Source organism: Rhinoraja longicauda, chromosome 32, assembly GCF_053455715.1.
Source record: "Rhinoraja longicauda isolate Sanriku21f chromosome 32, sRhiLon1.1, whole genome shotgun sequence".
Lineage (NCBI taxonomy): Eukaryota > Metazoa > Chordata > Chondrichthyes > Rajiformes > Arhynchobatidae > Rhinoraja > Rhinoraja longicauda.
In genome coordinates, this window is record NC_135984.1 from 17,203,128 (window position 1) to 17,224,162 (window position 21,035).

At 40.7% G+C, this 21,035-nt stretch overlaps 1 protein-coding gene and 1 long non-coding RNA gene across 2 annotated transcripts in view; one reads left to right on the top strand and one right to left on the bottom strand.

The window, feature by feature from the left end:
• Positions 1–21,035, top strand: part of LOC144608728 (uncharacterized) — a 127,202-nt gene that overhangs the window by 72,012 nt on the left and 34,155 nt on the right. The window lies entirely within an intron of this gene.
• The window catches only part of LOC144608726 (otoancorin-like), a 77,576-nt gene that overhangs the window by 41,036 nt on the left and 15,505 nt on the right, over positions 1–21,035 (bottom strand). The window contains exons 4-12 of the mRNA XM_078426757.1: positions 15,247–15,413; positions 14,743–14,909; positions 12,086–12,216; positions 11,331–11,467; positions 9,870–9,981; positions 8,790–9,005; positions 4,616–4,783; positions 1,162–1,305; positions 609–664 (exon numbers count right to left, since the gene is read on the bottom strand). Coding sequence (XP_078282883.1) covers positions 609–664; positions 1,162–1,305; positions 4,616–4,783; positions 8,790–9,005; positions 9,870–9,981; positions 11,331–11,467; positions 12,086–12,216; positions 14,743–14,909; positions 15,247–15,413 — 1,298 coding nt within the window. The remainder of the gene's footprint in view (positions 1–608; positions 665–1,161; positions 1,306–4,615; positions 4,784–8,789; positions 9,006–9,869; positions 9,982–11,330; positions 11,468–12,085; positions 12,217–14,742; positions 14,910–15,246; positions 15,414–21,035) is intronic.

A 21,035-nucleotide genomic window follows, 5' to 3' on the forward strand; every position in this document is an offset into this window, starting at 1 on the left:
TTAATTATTATCACAACATGTTTGACTTTCACCATCCCTGGGCCACAATCAAAGAGAGACAGGTCTGAAGAAGGGTCTCGACCTGAAACATCACCCATTCCTTCTCTCCAGAGATGCCCGTTGAGTTACTCCAGCTTTTTGTGTCCATCTTGATAAACTGATGTCAGACTGAGGGAATGCTCTGCTGGGTGAGCTGCTATACCTCAGCTTCTGTTTTGAGATATTGCCTTGTTTCCCTGCTCCTGTGGTTGCAAAAGGCATTCAAAACTTCCCTGGAATAATTAGCGTGAAGGATGGCTCCTTCAGCTCTGACACGCCCCGATTATTCATTATGTTATTATTCTTGGGACCTTGCCATGCACATACAGTAGAAGTCAATAAACTGTATGGTAATTTACCCTTTTTAAAATGCTTCAATTAAAATGCAAACATATTGTTCAGTCTTACTTCTCTGAATGTTGTGTTCTTAAAGCAAATATTATCAATCAACTGTGAAATAAAAAATTTTTACCAAGCGGCAAAAGTTCTAAAAACTAGTCATTTCTTGAACCCCATCTGTCGAAATGATAAACATCATTGACAAGCCAGAGGAGCTTTGTTTGGTTTACCTGATATCTTGGGGCTTGTTGAGTTGGCTTTTAACATGATTAATTAATAAAACAGACTAGGGGAAAAAGAAAGAAGGCAAGTTAGCTTCAGGAGAATCGGAGAGATACAATTTTCATTCAGAAATGAAAACACCACTGCAATCCTTAATCGTAAAATAATTCAGAGGCAGGATACCTCTGGGCATCATCCAGGATAACACCGTGAATGTGTAACAATTTCTAATGGAACACTTACATTTTTTCTCAATATAGTAAAGAGAAGGAAACCTATAATTGAAAGGGGTTGGAGAGATGGTGTCAATCCCAAGCAGCATTTTAAACATACAATTTAAATGTCATAAATTCAAAGGATGGTGAGCTTTCCCAATTGACTACACTACCACTTCAAGTTTCCCTTGTGAATGGGGAAGTATGTGTTCCAAAACTCTAAAATTGAGTTTTGGGCAGTTTAATGGTTCTTTGGAGTCAACATCGTATCTGTGTTGTGTATTGAGTTCAACCTGATATCCCTTTCCCCTTGCTGCAATTTTTCCCATCCGATGCATTGTCTTACCTGACCCAAGTTCCAAGGCTTGTCTTGGCTCAAGAATTCTAGATTGATGTTGCCAGCCTGGTTCAAATTGTCTGTTGGAATCTGTGGCACCAGTGATTCGGGAAGTGATCCCAGAACAGAATCAATTTGCACTGAGTCCAAGATCTGTACAAAGAAAAGAGGTCCAATTAGTTCATGTTTCGGTGAAAGGCGAGTTGACTATATATGGATGAATTATCCGTCAGATGCAGTTTTTCAGGTTTCCTGGCTATGAGACCTTTACCACAGATGAATGTCCAATATGCAATTGGAAACCCAGTGGCACAAAATGGCTAACCTTGCTTGGTTACCTTGGTCACCAGGATTGCTGCAGCAATCTTTGGTTGCCAAAATGCTTTCCCATATGTTGGATGAACACAGATTTCTAGGCCAAAGCACTCATCAGGAAAAGAAATAGGTGGGTGATAGAAAAGGCAACATAACCTTGCGAGGAGGTATTTTATTCATGGACAGGAAACAACACATTGGAGGTAATTATGTAGACACAAAATGCTGGAGTAACTCAGCGGGTCAGGCAGCATCTCGGGAGAGAAGGAATGGGTGACTTTTCGGGTCGAGACCCTTCTTCAGACTGATGCCAGGGGAGGGGGCGGGAGGGGGTAATTATGTTACTCTGACAGGAGACGATTTGGATGGAATGTTCCCCACGGGTCAGTGCAAGGAGCATTTTAGTTCCTGGAATATGATACTATGCAATAGGGCATTTTCTACAGTCTTAAAATTTACTGGTAATGCCCAAGTAGAATATTTATTAAAGCAAAAGGAAGAAGTGCATGCAACATAATTTTCAAAGGCAGAATTAATAAAATGGGCAAATAAGTGACAGATGAACCTTAAAAGTTCAAATGTTAACATTCCCTAAACATACTAGATGCCCGCAAATACATTCACAAAAAGGACAAGAAAATGCCAAAGATTTGAGTGCCAAAGATAAGAAACAAAATCAAAGTTCTTCAAGGTATTACTGAGGCTGCCAAAGCACTGGGCCACCAGTTTCCAGAGAAACCCATTGGTAACTCTGTGCATGGGTCAGCTTGTTCCTGATTTCTGAGCCTGCACATTGCAACCATCCAGACCTGAACCAAGAAGCTGGATGCATTTGATGTCTTAGTTTTGTGCCAACCATGTAGCAAAATCATCCAGATTTAATAGGAACTCGAGAGGCCACTTGGTTCACACAGAAGATCATGGGTATATGGAATGACCTGCCAGAAGAGGTAGTTGAAGCAGGTACTATATTAACATTTAAAAAAAAAGATTTGGACAGATACACAGATAGGAAAGGTTTAGAGGGACATGTGACTAGATGGGGCATCTTGGTCAGTTTGGGCAAGTTAGGCTGAAGGGCCAGTTTCCGTGCTGTATTAGTATTAGAAAGAAAGCACCGACCTACATAGTAAATGCAATGTTGGTAAAGGGTTTATTTCTTTTAATTTACTTGATCTTAATATTTACAATAAATTTAGAGCTCTGACTGAGGCCCAGTTGCTTCATCTCAGGGGGTGGTTGCAGCCACCAGATCTCCAGGACAATTGGACCCACAGAGCCACACAAAGTGCGGCCTTGGGATAACCGCAGGGGACATGCACAAGCACAGATTATGGGTCAGCCCATCCTAAACCTGGATCGTTGAGTGTTGATGTTTGATCAGGAAGGTTCTCATGTTCCTTCCAGGATATTGGCGACAGATTGGAAAATTATATATCATAGAAAGTAATATGAGAAATTAGTAGAAACAAGGAACGACAAGTCCTGGTTAGTACACAAAAGGACACAAAGTGCTGGAGCAATTCAGCAGGTCAGGCAGCATCTCTGGAGAACATGGATAGGTGACGTTTCAGCTTGGGATCTGTTTAATCAGGGGGAAAGATGATTTAATCAAACGTTTTCAACTGAGCATAGATACAAAAAGCTGGAGTAATTCAGTGGGTCAGACAGCATCTCTGGAGAAAAGAAATAGGTGACATTTCGAGTCGATTGCCTTCTTCAGGTCTCAACCCGAAATATCACCTATTCCTTTTCTCTAGAGATGGTGTCTGACCAGCTTTTTGTGTCTATCTTCAGCTTAAACCAACATCTGCAGTTCCTTCCCACATATTTTCAACTGAGCATTTGATATCGTTGCTGAAGACTATTTCCGTTTCGTGGTGAGGTTGGATTACATGAACATTGATACTAAATTGAGGAGCAATGGTTTGAGAAATGTATTTACACACAGTAGTGAGTGGAATTAACTAGCTCCATGGTGCGAGAGGAGCCAGGACTGTTTTGATCTTTTAAGAGAAAACATTTAATTATTTGAAGCAATGGAAAAAGACAAAGTCTTGGTTCCCCTTGCACCATGGAGCTAATTCGTTGAGAAGAGGGAGTATGAGATTAGTTTTTGGTATACTAATGACAAACTCATAAAATAAATTGATCTCTGCTCCAGTGCGGGTTTCAATGGTTTAATGGAGATATAATGAACTGCCATTTGCTGGAATCTTGTGCAGTGCTGAAGTAACATAATAGATCAGGAAGCATCTGTGGAGGGAATGGATGCACGCTAGAAATATCCTGATCCGAAATGTCATCTATACATTTCCTCCATAGATGCTGTCTGACCTCTTAAGTTACTCCAGCACCTTTTGTTTCTAGGGTCCTGACCCAAAATGTCACCTATCGATTCCTTCCACAGATGCTGTCTGATCTGCTGAGTTACTCCAGCATCTTATGTTTAGGGGTCTTGACCCGAAATGTCTCCTATTCATTCCCTCCACAGAGGCTGCCTGACTCACTGAATTACTTCAGCACTTTGTGTTTCAATTGTTTATGATGGAAAGTGAGAGACAGAAGGCCAACAGATAGGCAACCTTAACTACATTATCTCTTCAAAAATAGAAAGCAGATAAAGAAATAATATTTCTTTAAAGAAACAAATTATATATTGGTTTTCATTATAATAAGCAAGTTCACGTTAATTTGGTTATTGGAACTCATTTGCTGCAAGCTCATCAATGTGTATTATTAGTTTAGTACATTTAGTTTAATTTAGAGATACAGCATGGAAACAGACCTTTCTGCCCATCGAGTCTGCAACGACCAGCGATCCCCGCACATTAACACTATCCTACACACACTATCGGCAATTTACATTTATACCAAGCCAATTAACCGACAAACCTATACCTCTTTGGAGTGTGGGAGGAAAGCGAAGATCTCGGAGAGAACCCACGCAGGTCACGGGGAGAACGTACAAACTCCGTACGGACAGGATCGAACCTGGGTCTGCTGTAAGCTACTGCTGTAAGGCAGTAGCTCTACCGCTGTACCACCGTCCCGCCCTATTCTTAACAAGTTCAATCTCCCGCATTGCAGATCAAACCCACTCCACGAGACACAGCCCCTCAGCTGCCAAATCCAAAGAAAGACTTGCCGCTTTAATGATTGTCTTCTTCTGCACCGGCAACATGACCTTTGAAGACTCTGCCACGTCCTCTTGAGAAAAAGCATCTAGAAGTTCCCGACCTCTGAACTTGCCAAATGATTTTGCGCTAAGACCAGAGGCGAGAACACCTAGATTTTGCAATTGTTTAACTGTGATCTGCAGGAGAGAAAAGACATCAATATTATTTTTTTAAGTATGTTGCTCAAACTGAGAAGAAAAAAATAAAATGATATACTGGAATGGAACGGCAAAGCTATGAATTATTCAAATGGAGTCCAGGATGAAACTATTTATGTCACTGATTTTCATTTTTGCAATGTTTTCCATGCACCTCATTCTCTCACACACTGTTTTTTTTCCAAAAGGAATTATATTAAAGGTAATGCACCATCCAATGAATAATTTGAAATTGTATTTCTTTTGGGATATATTCACGTTAGAATATCTGGGAGCACCTTCTTTGACCTGTCCACCTGCTCAGATGAAATACGTTAAGATAATCTGCCAGTTTCTTCATTGTTTTGGCTAGTTTGAAATGGCTGAAGGGAGAGTCAAGCCATGTTTAAACAATTCCATTGATTAAATGTATGATAGCTGATTGTTTTCAATTGTGGATGATCACTGAAGTAAGGAAGACTTGCATTTATATGGTGCGTTTTACAACTTCATGATAGATAAAAGTTCACTGTAGTCTATGCAGTTTTATAACTTTGGAAGCGTCTGATCTGCTCAGCATTTCCATTATTTTCTGGTTCAATCTCCAATTTTCAGCTTTTGCACTATTCTGCAGAATTATTGTATGGTAATAATCAGCGTACACAAAGGAATTTCCTGAAGTATGAAACTCTGCCAGAAATAAAATCACATCTATAAACTTATTGAGAGCGGTTTGCATGTTATACAATGATAGCTGAGCATTATGTTCTGCCTCTGAAGTTCATTCTTTTTATTTCAATGCGATGAATTTTGTCAGCAGAATAGTGCAGCTACTACACACAGGTTGTCCTGCTACAATGCATGTTTCCTTGGCATGAGTTGGACACAATGTGAGTGATGAATTAAGGAATATTATTTGCATTATCCAGGCCGAATTGGTTATAACACAATTTCAATCAGGAACTGGGGAACCATTTAAAAGTTACTTTGGAAATTGACAGGCAGAAAAAAAACCTGTCTTGGATTTAAACAGTATAGGGGAAAAAACGTGTTTCCATGTAAGCACCCTGCAGTAACCAGACACCATTGCCTCTGAAGAACACAGCTACTACTTCAACTGCAAGTGGACAGAGAAAATGACAAGCATTCACTTCCGTTGAACCTACAGGCATTAGTATTTTTAGCTTGCAGTAACAATAATACATTTGTTGCTACTGAAAATACCTTTATCTTTGAAAATCCTGTGGAAAAATAACTTTGTTATTACAAGTCTGTAACACCTTTTCCCCCATTGACACAATTGTCTTTACAATGTTGTTTTCTACAACACAAGCTTTCTCTGGAACGTGACCATTGCATTATAGCTGAGCAACCTTTATTCAGTTTTGTGGTACTGACTGGGGTTGAATTTCTAGTACTCCTAATGTATTGATCATCATCTCTTACTCAAAGTTTGATTAGACCTGAACAACGAATCAATCTTTCAAATGCGATCAACATAGAGAAAGTTTTCAGAGTTTCGCGTTTTATTTTACCTTGATGAGCGAAGTTTGTCACACCCCGCAGTTTGGTTGTAAGAGTTATTGGAGCGCAGGTTTGGTGAGTGCGGGGACTTTGGTGAGGTAGGGGTGACGGTGAGCAGGGTCTACAGGTGCAACTAAACAGTAGACCTGGGAGGAGCAGCAAGGTGGTCAGTCCAACCCAGGGCTGATCGAATATTGGAACAGAGATGTCAGTTGTCAAAAGGTGGTGGTCAAAGGAAAAAGGGAGCATCGATGAGCAGCTGGTAAGTCCTCACACTTGGCTTTCTTAAACTTTATCCATGCTAGGCTGCTAAATAGTCTGTTAGGCAGAGGTTAAGCAGGAGAGTTCACAGCCACGGACTGCATATTCTGACAGACAGGGAGGAAAAGGCGGTGAGGTATCTCTATTGACAAGGATGATAACAAAGCAGAGTTGAACAAAGCTCAGAGGACTATCGGAACACAGCTACCAGCATTGGAGGGCATCTACAACACACGATGCCTCAGAAAAGCCACCAGTATCCACAAAGACTCTTCACACCCCTGCAACAGTCGGTTCGAACTTCTACCATCGGGCAGACGCTACACGGCCTTCTACGCCCGCACCTCCAGACTCAGGAACAGCTTCATCCCCAGGGCCATAGCTGTTATGAACCGGTCCTGCTGAGCCGGATGGTCACATCGCACAGTGAACCGGCACAGATCTACTTGCACTTTATTCTGTTTTAAAACTGTTCTCATTTGTTTCATTGGGTTGTTTAAAGTAACACTGACTAGCTAATTAATTTATTGCATCGTATGGGAGGCGCATTCCCAATCTCGTTGTACTCCTGTACAATGACAATAAAGATATATTGTATTGTATTGTATTGAAGAATGACTTTGGCTCAGAAGCCTAAAGCATCGAATCAGTTTGGATGGAAATAAAAAAATAGTAAGGGTAAGAGGAGCATATGAGAACCCAAATGGAGCTTCCCTCCATTTCTGAATGGAGATACCCTGACCGGCTGAGTTACTCCAGCATTTTGTGGGAAGGACGGATCCGCCCCAAATTGTTATGCATTTATTTTCTCCAGACATGCTGCCTAACCTGCTGAGTTGCTCCACCATTTTGTGTCTACCCTCTAGGGGAGACTGTTAATCAAAAAATAATGGTGGCTTGTTAAAAAAAAAAATATTTGTGTTTTGATCTAATTATCATGCAGAATAAATGAAACACAATGGTGAAGGCAGCCTCGAGGATATTGACCATACATGGGGCGGTTACCAGAGCAGTGCAACCGGGGAGCAGATTATTCCAGGTTTCACACTGTGCAATGAGAGAGAATTAAGTAACAATCTCATAAAAAGCAACCCTTGGGGAATAGTGATCATAGTAGGCGAGAATTTCAAAGTTAATTTGAGAGTGAGAAACGAGTCGAACAATAAGAAGGAAGACATTATAAATGTAATATTATAAATTATAAATCTAATATTGGTTTTTGAGAAAATGCTGGAATCCATAGCCAATGTGTTTGAAAATCGTAAGGCAAACAAGTAGAACCAGCCTGGTATATGAAAGGAAAATAGCATGAGAATTTCCCAGGGCACAAAATGGCAGCAAAAGGCTACAAACCCATTGAGTGAGTGGGCCTGACGTTATCAAGTGCAGAGTGATGGAGGAAAGTGTGAAGTTATTCACCATGGAAGGTAGAATGAAAAAAAACCCATTATTATTTCATGAGGCTATAAAGGGTGTCTCGGGATCGCAGTACTTTAAATACCTTAAAACGGTTGACACATTGGAACTTCAGATATTCAACAAAGTTCATGGATTCTTAGTCTTTATTGTACGGAATATGGAGGATAAAAATCAGGATGTTTTGATGAATTCTACACAGCACTGGTGAGATTACACCTGGAGTAATATGTACTGGCAATGATGGAAACATCTACTTGCATCGGAAGCAGTGCAGAACAAAGTAATTGAGTTGATTTCTGGAATTAAAAGACTGTCAGATGAAAGAAGGTTGAACAGTTTGGATCTGAGCTTCCTCCAGTTGAAAAGAGTGAGAAGTGATTGAATGGAAACATATTCGGCTGTGAAGGGAAATGTCAAAATGGATGGTGACAGGGTATTTCCTTTGAGGAATATCTAGAACCAAGGGACCTATTCTCATAATAAGGCATCCTGAATTTCTTCCCTCAGGAGGTCACGATTCTTTAGATTTTTTTTCACCCCAAGAGCTATAAAGGTAAGATCATTAAATATATTCAAGATGGCAATAGACAGATACAAGAGAGGGGGCAAGAGGGTTGTATGGAACATGGAAAAGTAGCATTTTGACCGGGATCGAATCAGTCCTAATCTTAATTAATGGCAGAACAGACTTGAAGGGCCAATTAGTTTTCTCCTACTCCCGATTTTTCTTATGTTATGTTCAAGAGCAATGAAGTGGAATTACATACACAGTAAGGACAGTTATTTAACAACTCATACTCACTTCTGTTATTTTGTTGTACTTTTTGACAAGAACCTTGATTTGACCTTTGGACCACCCCTTGATATCCTTCAGTTGACTAAGTGCACCTGCAATGGCTTCGTTGGAGATATTGGACACTTGACTGATTTTCAATCCAATCACTGAAGCTCCCAGTTCTTTAACTTTCTCAGCAGTCAAATCATTGGCATTAACATTCGCCACAAGCATTTGATAGATCTGTAGAAACACATTGATATTGGATAACTCATCAGAAAATACACTACACGTTCTCTTGACAGAAATCTAAAAACTAGATTGGCTTTGAAATGTAACATGGCCCTCATTCAAGTTAGGATTGGACACTTGGAATGAAAATAAACTGTTGGTGATATCTCATTCATTACAGTGAAGAAAGCCAATGGAATGTTGGCCTTCATAACAAGAGGAGTTGAGTATAGCAGCAAAGACGTCCTTCTACAGTTGTACCGGGCCCTGGTGAGACCGCACCTGGAGTACTGTGTGCAGTTTTGGTCTCCAAATTTGAGGAAGGATATTCTTGCTATTGAGGGCGTGCAGTGTAGGTTCACTAGGTTAATTCCCGGAATGGCGGGACTGTCGTATGTTGAAAGGCTGGAGCAATTAGGCTTGTATACACTGGAATTTAGAAGGATGAGGGGGGATCTTATTGAAACATATAAGATAATTAGGGGATTGGACACATTAGAGGCAGGAAACATGTTCCCAATGTTGGGGGAGTCCAGAACAAGGGGCCACAGTTTAAGAATAAGGGGTAGGCCATTTAGAACAGAGATGAGGAAGAACTTTTTCAGTCAGAGAGTGGTGAAGGTGTGGAATTCTCTGCCTCAGAAGGCAGTGGAGGCCAGTTCGTTGGATGCTTTCAAGAGAGAGCTGGATAGAGCTCTTAAGGATAGCGAAGTGAGGGGGTATGGGGGGAAGGCAGGAACGGGGTACTGATTGAGAGTGATCAGCCATGATCGCATTGAATGGCGGTGCTGGCTCGAAGGGCTGAATGGCCTACTCCTGCACCTATTGTCTATTGTCTATTGTCTATTACCAATACATCACACATAACGCATTCACCTCCTTTAAGTTCTTTGTACAGTTGAGCAATTTGGTCTGCAAACTCTTTAATGCCATCATATTAAGCATATTCAGTTGCTTGGCAGGGTAGAAACATGTCAGTTGACCAAGCCTGGCGATAAAGGAGACAAAAAAAATTGGGTTACTCTCAGAATGTGATTTAGACATAAAGACACAAAAAATAAAATCTGTCCTATAGGCGAACATTAGAGCAATTTCCCTAATGGACTAGAACCCTTTTTAATCAAATTAATTATTGGATTAATATTCAGAAAGTTATTTTGAAAATTCATGCAGATTTCACAGCAAAAATTATTGGAGTTTGAATTTCTCAAATTGTTCACTTACACAGAGTTCTGCAATGCACCCAAATGCAACAGCTCTGAAAGTATAGCAGGAAGGAATCAGCATTTGGGCAAGGAGGCATAACTTAGGGTAGAAGCTCGTTAGGTCCTATGCCTCAGCTCATTGTGGAAGACATTATGATGCCTAGCAGGGCATATGGTATGTGGTTATTTTATAAAACGATAAATTATGAGGATAATTCTTATGCTTAGCATGTTATTTCTTACCATTAAGTACACATTATTTAAGTAATATACTATATTTGACACCTGACTCCAACATCTGACACAGATGGATTTATTGTTATGTGGGATACTGCTTTCATATCATATCATATCATATCATATATATACAGCCGGAAACAGGCCTTTTCGGCCCTCCAAGTCCGTGCCGCCCAGCGATCCCCGTACATTAACACTATCCTACACCCACTAGGGACAATTTTTACATTTACCCAGCCAATCAACCTACATACCTGTACGTCTTTGTAGTGTGGGAGGAAACCGAAGATCTCGGAGAAAACCCACGCAGGTCACGGGGAGAACATACAAACTCCTTACAGTGCAGCACCCGTAGTCAGGATCGAACCTGAGTCTCCGGCGCTGCATTCGCTGTAAAGCAGCAACTCTACCGCTGCATTAAGGATTTTTGTGAAAGCAGAACTTATATAAAAAACAGGAAAGGACACAAAGTGCTGGAGTAACTCAGCAGGTCAGACAGCATTTCTGGAAAATATGGATAGGCGAGGGTTTGGGTGGAGACCCATCTTGAGACTGTTCATCGTTACTCCAGCACTTTGTGTTCTTTTGTGTATTAACCATCATCTGCAGTTCTTTTTTTCTACAATAAAAGACATGGAACCTTCATATCATGATCAGATCACATAATAGTAAGGTGATAATAACTTTCAAGAGAATTTACTGCCTTAATATGCGCTGGTATCATCTTGTACCTTTTACAGCTAGTAAATGGAAAAAGACTCAGATTTAAAATGGAACAAAATTGTCCCAATGAATTATTCATTGTCAATGCCCCTTTAAATACCCAGGTCTGGTAAAAGTAAAAAAAATTACTGCCTGATAAAGTTATAAATTGACAAACGTAATATACTCTTACTTAGCAATTGTTGCATCTTCACTGATGTTAACGTTGCCACATGCATTAAGTCCTTCGAAGAGAATGCGAGCTTGCACTGGTTTGAGATCAAAGAGCTTGTCCAAAAGGTCAGATGAAGAGTTGAAAAGCTGACATATCTGTAAACAGTCATATTTTACATGGATTAGACAAATTTGATCAGATGACGTTTCGGGTTGAGGAGTGGTCAGACGATGCTTTCAGTTGAACATCGGGACTTGAGTTTTAGTTTTTCAGCTTTAGTTTTTGAGATACAGCACCGAAACAGGCCCTTCGGCCCACCGAGTCGGCACCGACCAGCGATCCCTGCACATTAACACTCTCCTACATACACTAGGGACAATTTACACATACACCAAGCCAATTAACCTACAAACCTGTAAGTCTTTGGAGTGTGGGAGGAAACCGAAGATCTCGGAGAAAACCCATGCGGTCATTGGGAGAATGTACAAACTCCGTACAGACAGCACCCATAGTCGGGATCAAACTGAGGTCTCTGGCGTTGCAAGCGCTGTAAGGCAGCAATTCTACCGCTGCGCCATCATGGCCGCCCTTGAGTTTGAAGATGGGTCTCAACCCAAAATATTGTCTATCCTATCTCCCCCCCCCCCCCCCAGATTTTTCCTGATCTGCTGAATTCTTCAAAATCTTTGTGTTTTACTCAATATTGAAAATCTAGTTTCTGAATACTCCAAACATTTAAAATCCGAGTCTAGTTATTTTGAAAATATTCTTACCGTGCTAGTTTCACCTCGTGCAATGCCCTTGAAAGTGGAAGTAGGTGCTTGGACAATGAATCGACCAAGTATTTTCAACACATCGAGGGTGATCCAACTACCTTTACCCTTACCCTTACCCTTCCCTTTACCTGAGAAGAAGCAGAGAGAAATAGTCATGATTATGATTACTGCAACAGGCTTAAAAATGACAGAATGGAGATTGATTTATCAACTTTTTAATAACACCTTGTCCTTCTTCAAAATGTAGCAGATATCACTCGTATTTTTTTTTAATTTATTTCGTAAGCACATTTCAAAGCATTTCAGAACCAAGTTATGATATTGGAAGTGCATTTGCAAGTTAAGCAGGCCACAATCACTGCTTCATTCTGTTTAGCAAGCTGCAAAGGAGAGCAGGAAACACAGAAGATTCTTGAATTTAGTTTAAGAAAATAACTGCAGATGCTGGAACAAATCGAAGGTATTTATTCACAAAATGCTGGAGCAACGGCGGCACGGTAGCGCAGCGGTAGAGTTGCTGCTTTACAGCGAATGCAGCGCCGGAGACTCAGGTTCGATCCTGACTACGGGTGCTGCACTGTAAGGAGTTTGTACGTTCTCCCCGTGACCTGCGTGGGTTTTCTCCGAGATCTTCGGTTTCCTCCCACACTCCAAAGACGTACAGGTTTGTAGGTTAATTGGCTGGGTAAATGTAAAAATTGGCCCTAGTGGGTGTAGGATAGTGTTAGTGTACGGGGATCGCTGGGCGGCGCGGACTTGATGGGCCGAAAAGGCCTGTTTCCGCGCTGTATATATATGATATGATATGAACTCAGCAGGTCAGGCAGCATCTCGGGAGAGAAGGAATGGGTGACGTTTCGGGTCGAGACCTTTCTGCCGAAACGTCACCCATTCCTTCTCTCCCGAGATGATGCCTGACCTGCTGAGTTACTCCAGCATTTTGTGAATAAATACCTTGAATTTAGTTTAGTAACAAGTGAACAGGACATATTCGCAAGGAAATTGGGAATTTTCTATTTTCCCTTAAATTTTCTCATGGTAAATCACATGCTTATTTGTACTTTGTTGTGTATCTCAGCCTGTGGACTGTGTGTAGGTGCCCATGTACAAAAGTAGCTAGAATTATAATGCCCCTTGCTTATAGTTCCTTTGCTGACTCAAGGCCCATGAAGAACCATTAATGCAGCAGTGTGTTTACACCGACTTCTCTGCAAGTTAGAGGCATGTGGCACAAATGGGTAACTTGTAGGTAGGCCGCTTTGGAATTTGAACTTGCTCTATCCCTTTCCCTTCTCTGCAGATCTCCATTACTTGAGGCCAAGTAATTCCTTGAAAACATCAGGTCCTACCCCACCCGGCAGCTGCTGATGGTCAGACTCTTCCTCCCTTCCACTACAGGCCTTCCTGAACCACAAAGCTCTGTCCTACACACATGACACGAAGTGTGTACTACTCGAGTTCCTTACTAACTCCATCATGGTCTTTACACACAAAAAGTGACCAAGGTACTGTATATTAGCTAAGAGGAGAGGTTGGGCAAACATGGATAGCTTTCTCTGGAATGCCGAAGGTTAGAGGGAGACCTGAGAGAAGGATATAAAGTTATGAGATGGATAGATAGGGTCACAGGGTGGAAACGTCAAAGACTAGAGGGCATAGTTTTAAGGTGAGAAGGGCAAAGTTTAAAGGAGTTGGGTGGGGCAAGTTGTTTGCTTACACAGAAAATGGCAGGGTTCTAGAGCGCGTGGTGGAGGCAAATACAATAGTGGCATGTATTAATGACAGAGGGACGAAACAAAGATATAGTCACCAAACTGACGAATGAGATAAAAATAGGTAGGAAGGCTATTTGCAAGATGGAAACAAGTAAATTACAAAAAGATGTTTATAAATTAATTGATTGGGAAAAATGTTGGCACGTGGGTAATAAAATGGGAAACTGTGAAGTTGCTGATCTTGAAATGATAAACATAATGGAAACAAACTGCAGAATACTACAGGAGAGAGGGCTGTTGGAGATCCTCCAGCACTGTGTTTTACTCAAATTTAAAAGTTATTTATATAAATGAAAAGTAATTCCCAAAAAGCTGAGCATAATAAGCAACAAACGGGAATGACAGCAACAACAAGTGTTGTTAGTTACGTGAAAGACTTCAGTCTGTATAAAGATTATAATTACTGTTACATTATAAACGTGACAATGCATGAAGATTTCAAGAAAGATATATAATTCGCAATATAAAGTTGTAAATTAAACTAATCCTCACTGCACTCAGAAGCACTTTTGTAATGCTTTGTTGCTAAAGTGAAACTGATTTTTTTCTATTTGGATGAAATTTCTGGTGAGAAAGTGCCTGGAATTATCACATCATGAGGTCAATTAGAAAGTGATTGCTGTGCGTAATCTTCATGTATTAATCCCACACATTCTGCCTGTGACGACAGCCAAACACGCAGGATGAAAAAAGACAGAGAAAATAATTGCCTTTTTCCTCTTTCCTACTTGCTCAGTTGAAGTGCGATATTTTAAGCGTGACATTTCAAATGTGAAGCCTTTGGGTAATGTTGAGAGATGGGCACCATTTTAGGAATTTTATATGTGGGTGTTCATTCAATCATTCTATTGATCCAGTCCATGTTTGTTGCTTTATTACCTTTATCTTTGCCTCCATTAGGCTTTGAACCTTCACCACCGGATGGGTCCATGGTGTTCATTCCTTCCGGTCCTGATGATTTTGTGTAAATATCTTCCACCCACTTATAAATCTGCTTCCTGGTACCAGGAATAAGGTCATCATATTCTTCATTTAAGACCATCATTCTGCAATGAAACAGTAATGAGTGAGCAATACAACAACACAGTAAAAACATATTAATCCACTTTATTTAAGAAGGCAATAGCTCAAAATATTAAACAAATTAATGTGTCATTGGTGAAGATACTTAAGGAAGATCAAGTTCCTTACACATTGATGATTGATGAATGGTTTAACCGGTCATTCAGTGATGATGCAGGAACCAGTTACACATGGGTTTGAGGAACGATTGAAAACAAAAGTCCAAAATAACAATAAGATGAAAATACAAATTTTTAACATAATGGGTTGCCCTACATTTGAAAGCATTTTATTGCAGGCAGACCTGCCTGCTATACTTACAGTTTCATCAGGTTGTAGTAACTAACATTCAGACTGAATGATTTGACACAGCCCGGACTCAGAGCGCTTATGGGGCCATTGAAGCTTTCAAGAAAATTGCTGATATTTCCTGGAACAGTGAGGTTGTTTCTTAGATCCTCTTCCCATCCACGACATCGGCCTGACCTCTACATTTTAGAATGCACAAATTGTTAAATAGAAATGTTTCAAATATCCTTGGAAATTCATAGGTAGGCAAATGCATAATTGCAATAGTTGTGTTTTTGTCTTTTCCTCGCTGCACCTACTACCCAAGTGATTACTAGAGGTACCCCAACCACCTTAATTAGATTTTGCTAATGTTGCCACAAATGCCATTTTGTTCAGATCTCTAACAAATCTGAAGCAGGGAGACCCCAGAGGAAATTCATCCCACAGTATATTATTCCATTTAATTAGCAGTTAACAGTGCTAGGTTGCACAAATATGATTTTAGTTTAGAGATACAGCGCGGAAACAGGCCCTTTCGGCCCACCGGGTCCACGCCGACCAGCGATCCACACACATTAACACTATCCTATATCCACTAGGGACAATTTTTACATTTACCAAGCCAATTTACCTACATACCTGTACATTTTTGGAGTGTGGGAGGAAACTGAAGATCTTGGAGAAAACCCATGCAGGTCACGGGTAGAACGTACAAACTCCGTACAGATAGCACCCGTAGTCAGGATCGAACCCAGGTCTCCGGCGCTGCATTCGTTGTAAGGCAGCAACTCTACCGCTGCGCCACCTTAATGATGCCCTCAGTTTTTAACTTCTCAAAGTTACCCACTCTTAGTTACAATTGCATGTGTGCTGTCAGGTCAAGGGAATTGGGCATATCTGAGGCATGGACATTCACCTGTATCAGTTTTCTGATGCTAACATAATTTTAACAATTTACTTGATACTGTTTTAAACAGCACTGAAATTAAACCATGAAATTTCCTGAAACCAGTTTTGGAACAGTGCTGGTGGGCTTCTGTAACATTTTAGGAACACCGGGCATAGGAGTCAAATTTCACACATTATTAATATCTTTCCTCATCTTTCTGACCTCACGAACTAGCCCTTAAACAGTCATGTCAGGATACAATTAGCCTGCCTGTTGAATCCCAAATAGTGAACAAACACAAATGTGTTTACGGTTTTCAATGTCAACAACAGAATCACCTTCACTCTCAGAAACCTTGCCCGAGGAACCTTGTGGACAACCTCTCTTGATATCTTTCGTTTAGACCTCCCTCAGGATTGAAGACAAATGGTTCCCATTTTGAGGATTCTGTGTTGTCAAATGAGGCCATTTTGTTCCCTGTGAATTCTTCCACAGATGGGTCAGGAGGTGCAGACAGTTGTGGAGCTGGTGAAGTGGTGTGCTCCTTCTCTTGCTTTTAATGGGATGTCATGTGCTCCTGATGCATGAACATGAAGGTGCTGCATGTTCCTTCTCCAAACTAATGTTCAGTAGCCAGAGATTCAGAGGAGTCAGTGAAGATGGTTGCATTTCTTCAAGGAGGTTTGAACACAAAATAGGATCTTTTCCTCTGTCTCTTCTCACAACGGAGCTAGAATATAATGTCTGAAGAAGGGTCTCGGCCCGAAACGTCACCCATTCCTTCTCTCCAGAGATGCTGCCTGTCCTGCTGAGTTACTCCAGGTTTTTGTGTCTTTCTTCGGGTTTCAACCAGCATCTGCAGTTCCTTCTTACACCTAGAATATAATGCCTGTTTCATGAACTCAGGCAGATCATCAAGAAGATCTATTCAAAAAGACAAAGTGCTGGAGTAAATCAATGGGGTCTGGCAGCATCTCTGGAGAACATGGATAGGTGATGTTTCAGGTCGGGAGCCTTCTTCAAACTGCACTTTTCGTAAACTGGCATCTTGAATTCCATGTGTCTACAAGTCCTACTGAATATTAATGGCTGAGTCTAATTGAGGGCTAGGTGGATGATGGCCTGAAAAAGGACATTAATTTGCTTGTCATTTGCTTGAACAGTGAATTCAGAGGATTTTGTGGAGAGTGGTAATAGTGGTACTTTTCCAAAGTATCCACTAAAGGTAGTCCAAATCCTGGAAGCATAGAGCCCAAAGATTACTGATAACTGGTGGATTAAGAGTTTTGTGCCAAGTCTGAGATCTTGATCTTCAAATAGCCTTTTCCTCAACTGGTGCATTGAAATCAGTGGTGACTTTCAGCATCTATTTCTGCCATTTTCGAAAATTAGCTCACAGGATACAAAAAATGGTGCACATTCTTCTAGGATCTCATCGTGACATTTTATCATTGCAGAGCAGAGTAATGTATGAAAAAACAAAAATTCTTGCATGGTGATTGAGCATGAGGCAGTCATTGTCATAAATGTCATGGAATGAGCGCATGATGGCTTCAGTTCAGCCCCACATGTGCATGCTACACCCAACTATTGAGGTTCGGGAGACCATGATGGATTTTGATACTTTGCTGCTCTCGCCTGCCTTGCCAAAGTCAAAATGAGCTCAAGTAAGGATCCCTTGATAACAATGAATGCGATGATTGCATTCGCACTTTCAACAGGTCTTCCTGGTAACTTACTGATTCTCATTGTACCTCCACCTCACCTTACTTGCACATGGGACAATCAACTCTGTAGGAGCCATTTTGCAGTTATTAGTTATTTTTGCTTATTAATATCATTACCTTGCATTCTGCTGTAGTCTGGACACTATAGAGTTAATACAATGCTTACGTAGGGGCTGGGCGGAGCCAGAGTACGGGCAGTTGGGTACGTGCTGGGAGAGTGGGTGAGCTGGGAGGTGCTGACAGAGGGTCAGCTAGAAGCTCCGCCAAAAGATTTGTCAGCCATGATGTAATCGCCTGTAAGTTTTATTAACTAGAAGATTAATACAAACTGTGTCGAAGTTATATCTGGCAATTCGTAACGATCGCATAGACTGTGGTAAGATATGGAATTTTACCTAGCAATTAATAACCAGTCGATGACAAGAGATATGCCAATATGTTTATTGCACCTTCAAATAAAGAAGACTAACTATTAAACGTCTGGGAGGATTTCTGTTATTAGTTGTTCGAGTTATTACGCTTATCGCTGACCCGGTCTATGCAAGTGGCAGCTTGGGAGCTAATTGAGTTAGACGAGAAGCTGGCCGCTACAAACTCAAATTGACTTGATAAATACCATTTACATATGGAAGTTAGGTCATAAGGTCATAAGGAATAGGAGTAGAATTAGGCCATTCGGCCCATCAAGTCTACTCCGCCATTCAATCATGGCTGATCTATCTCTCCCTCCTAACCCCAATTCTCCTGCCTTCTCCCCATAACCTCTGACACCTGTACCAATCAAGAATCTATCTATCTCTATCAATTAAACTCTTTGTGAATTGTTTTTAAAAAGCTTGTGCAAGCACCCCTGTCTCCCGGAAGGACTCTGCCACCATCTTCTCCAACATTGTGGCACCAACCCATTCCTTGTCAACACTTCTCAGGAAGTGTAAAAAAAACCCCACCCAGGCTGTATTGTGAAGTGATCTTATCAGGGCTCCTTCTCGAGATCAGAGCTGTGAGGAAACATGAAGAGGTTTTGGATGTTATTTCTTTGGTGTCTTTCTCCTTTATTTGTTGCGCTCACTTCTGATGTGATGAACTTGGAACCATTTGGGGTTTTTTTTGCAAGTTTTTTTTAGTGTTTGTGCAACTTAAATCTGAAGGAGTACTGGCCTGCCTGAAACTCTTTCTTTCTGTCTTTCAATATCAACATCCTGGAAGGTGGCTCGGTCTGTCTGCCATTTAAACTGAAGATTCCTCATGAAACCAGCTGGTGGTGTTGTCACTAGGAAGCCAGTTTCAATCATTTCAAATGAAAATTAAGGCAGGGAATTGTGCAGAACTCTGGAGAATACTATCGGAAAGATGTGTCACTGTCTTGAAACAAAACATTTGGTTTGAGTCTTCAACGTTATTAAAAGTATATTCTTTGGTGAGCGAACATCATTCAAATCAATGCGATTCTTGCCGGAAACGAATTTTGGATTTTGCACTGCTGTTGATAAAGTGCACGAGTTGGGTGCCAGAAAAAAACATTGAGAGAATTTATATAAATTGATCTGCGCAATTTGCAAAAGATACTTGTAAATACAATCAATGACTGATCTCGCTCACCGAAATTTCCACTACCACTACTGTGCATATATGTATATATTATATGTTTTACTATTCCATCACATGCACTCTGGTTAAGATGCTAACTGCATTTCGTTGTCTCTGTACTTGTACACTGCACAATGACAATAAAGTTTGTATTGTATTGTATTGTATTGTATTGTATTGTATTACCCAATTTTACAGTGTAAGAAAATAACTGCAGATGCTGGTACAAATCGAAAGTATTTATTTCACACAATACTGGAGTAACTCAGCAGGTCAGGCAGTATCTCAGGAGAGAAGGAATGTATGACGTTTTGGGTCGAGACCCTTCTTCAGACTGAAGAAGGGTCTCGACCCGAAACATCACACATTCCTTCTCTCCTGAGATGCTGCCTGACCTGCTGAGTTACCCAATTTTACGTTTCTGGGTGTTATCACTCCCAGAATCATGCAGATTTGGTTAATATTGTATTAACGTGATTTACAACAGTTTCTTATGCAAGTTGTGCAGATCATCTTCCAGGCTTGAGTAACCTGGATACACAGGATTCAGCCATAATGCCCGAGCCTAATTATTACCTAGTATCATTGTGGAATCATTATAAAGGCGGTTCGACCACTCATCTAGCTCAGCACACAGCGCTGAGTGGAAATTAAACTAGGTACCTTCTTAAAAGGTGGAAATTCACAATGCATTCTGCACGGTAAAAACCAGACACCAACTTAAAAAAATTGAATGTTTCAAAGGATTTCTCTGCAGTCAGATCCCCCGTCTTCGCTCAGAAAGGAAGTCTACTTACCAACTCTGTCACCAAGGAAACTGGCTTCTGAACATTTAATGAAATCTTTGAAAAGCTACAAGAATTCATTTTGTTGAGTAACAAGCATTGAAGTGAAACGCTGTGCAACCTAAATATGTTGGTGAGAATGTAGCCTGAAGTTCAGGGCTCTCAAACAATTATTTCTTTAAAGGAAAGGTGATGGCCATCAGTTAGCTATCGAGCTACGCTTTCTGTATACTAAAACTTCACACCCATTTTAACACATCTATTGCTGATTTGAATTGCACGCTGTTATTATCTTATTAGGCTTGCAGGCAGTTTTCCAGGCTTTATGAGCACTGTAATTACCAAGTGATTATTCACTGTTACAAAACTGCAATCATTACATTATAATCAACACAATTTGACAGGCAAAGTGCATGACTATTGTTAAAATACCAGCAGTTCCAGGTATCATCAATAATCAACCCTTAGAGTGCTTGCCACAGCTTTCAATTGTTCTGTTAACTGTATGTAGTGACTTTTATTTTACCAGTTAATTCCCATGAAGATCCTCAGAGCATCTTGTCACATTAAAGGTGCCTTTCATTCCTGAAGTCATCCAGGAATGGTGGACCTCCGATTGGAAATGAAGTACCTACATAATATATTTGCCGTGCTTGCCTGTGGCTTGATGTCAACGAGTCGGGATACAAAGGGAACCTTTCTCAATTCTGCTTGCAAAACAAACATGACTGAGTGGTACAGTATTGTTGACAATCAAATGATTCCTTTTTATTGAGCCAGCTTTTACACATGTAAAAACCAAGGCAAGCATCTCGGGAGATGACACTTGGA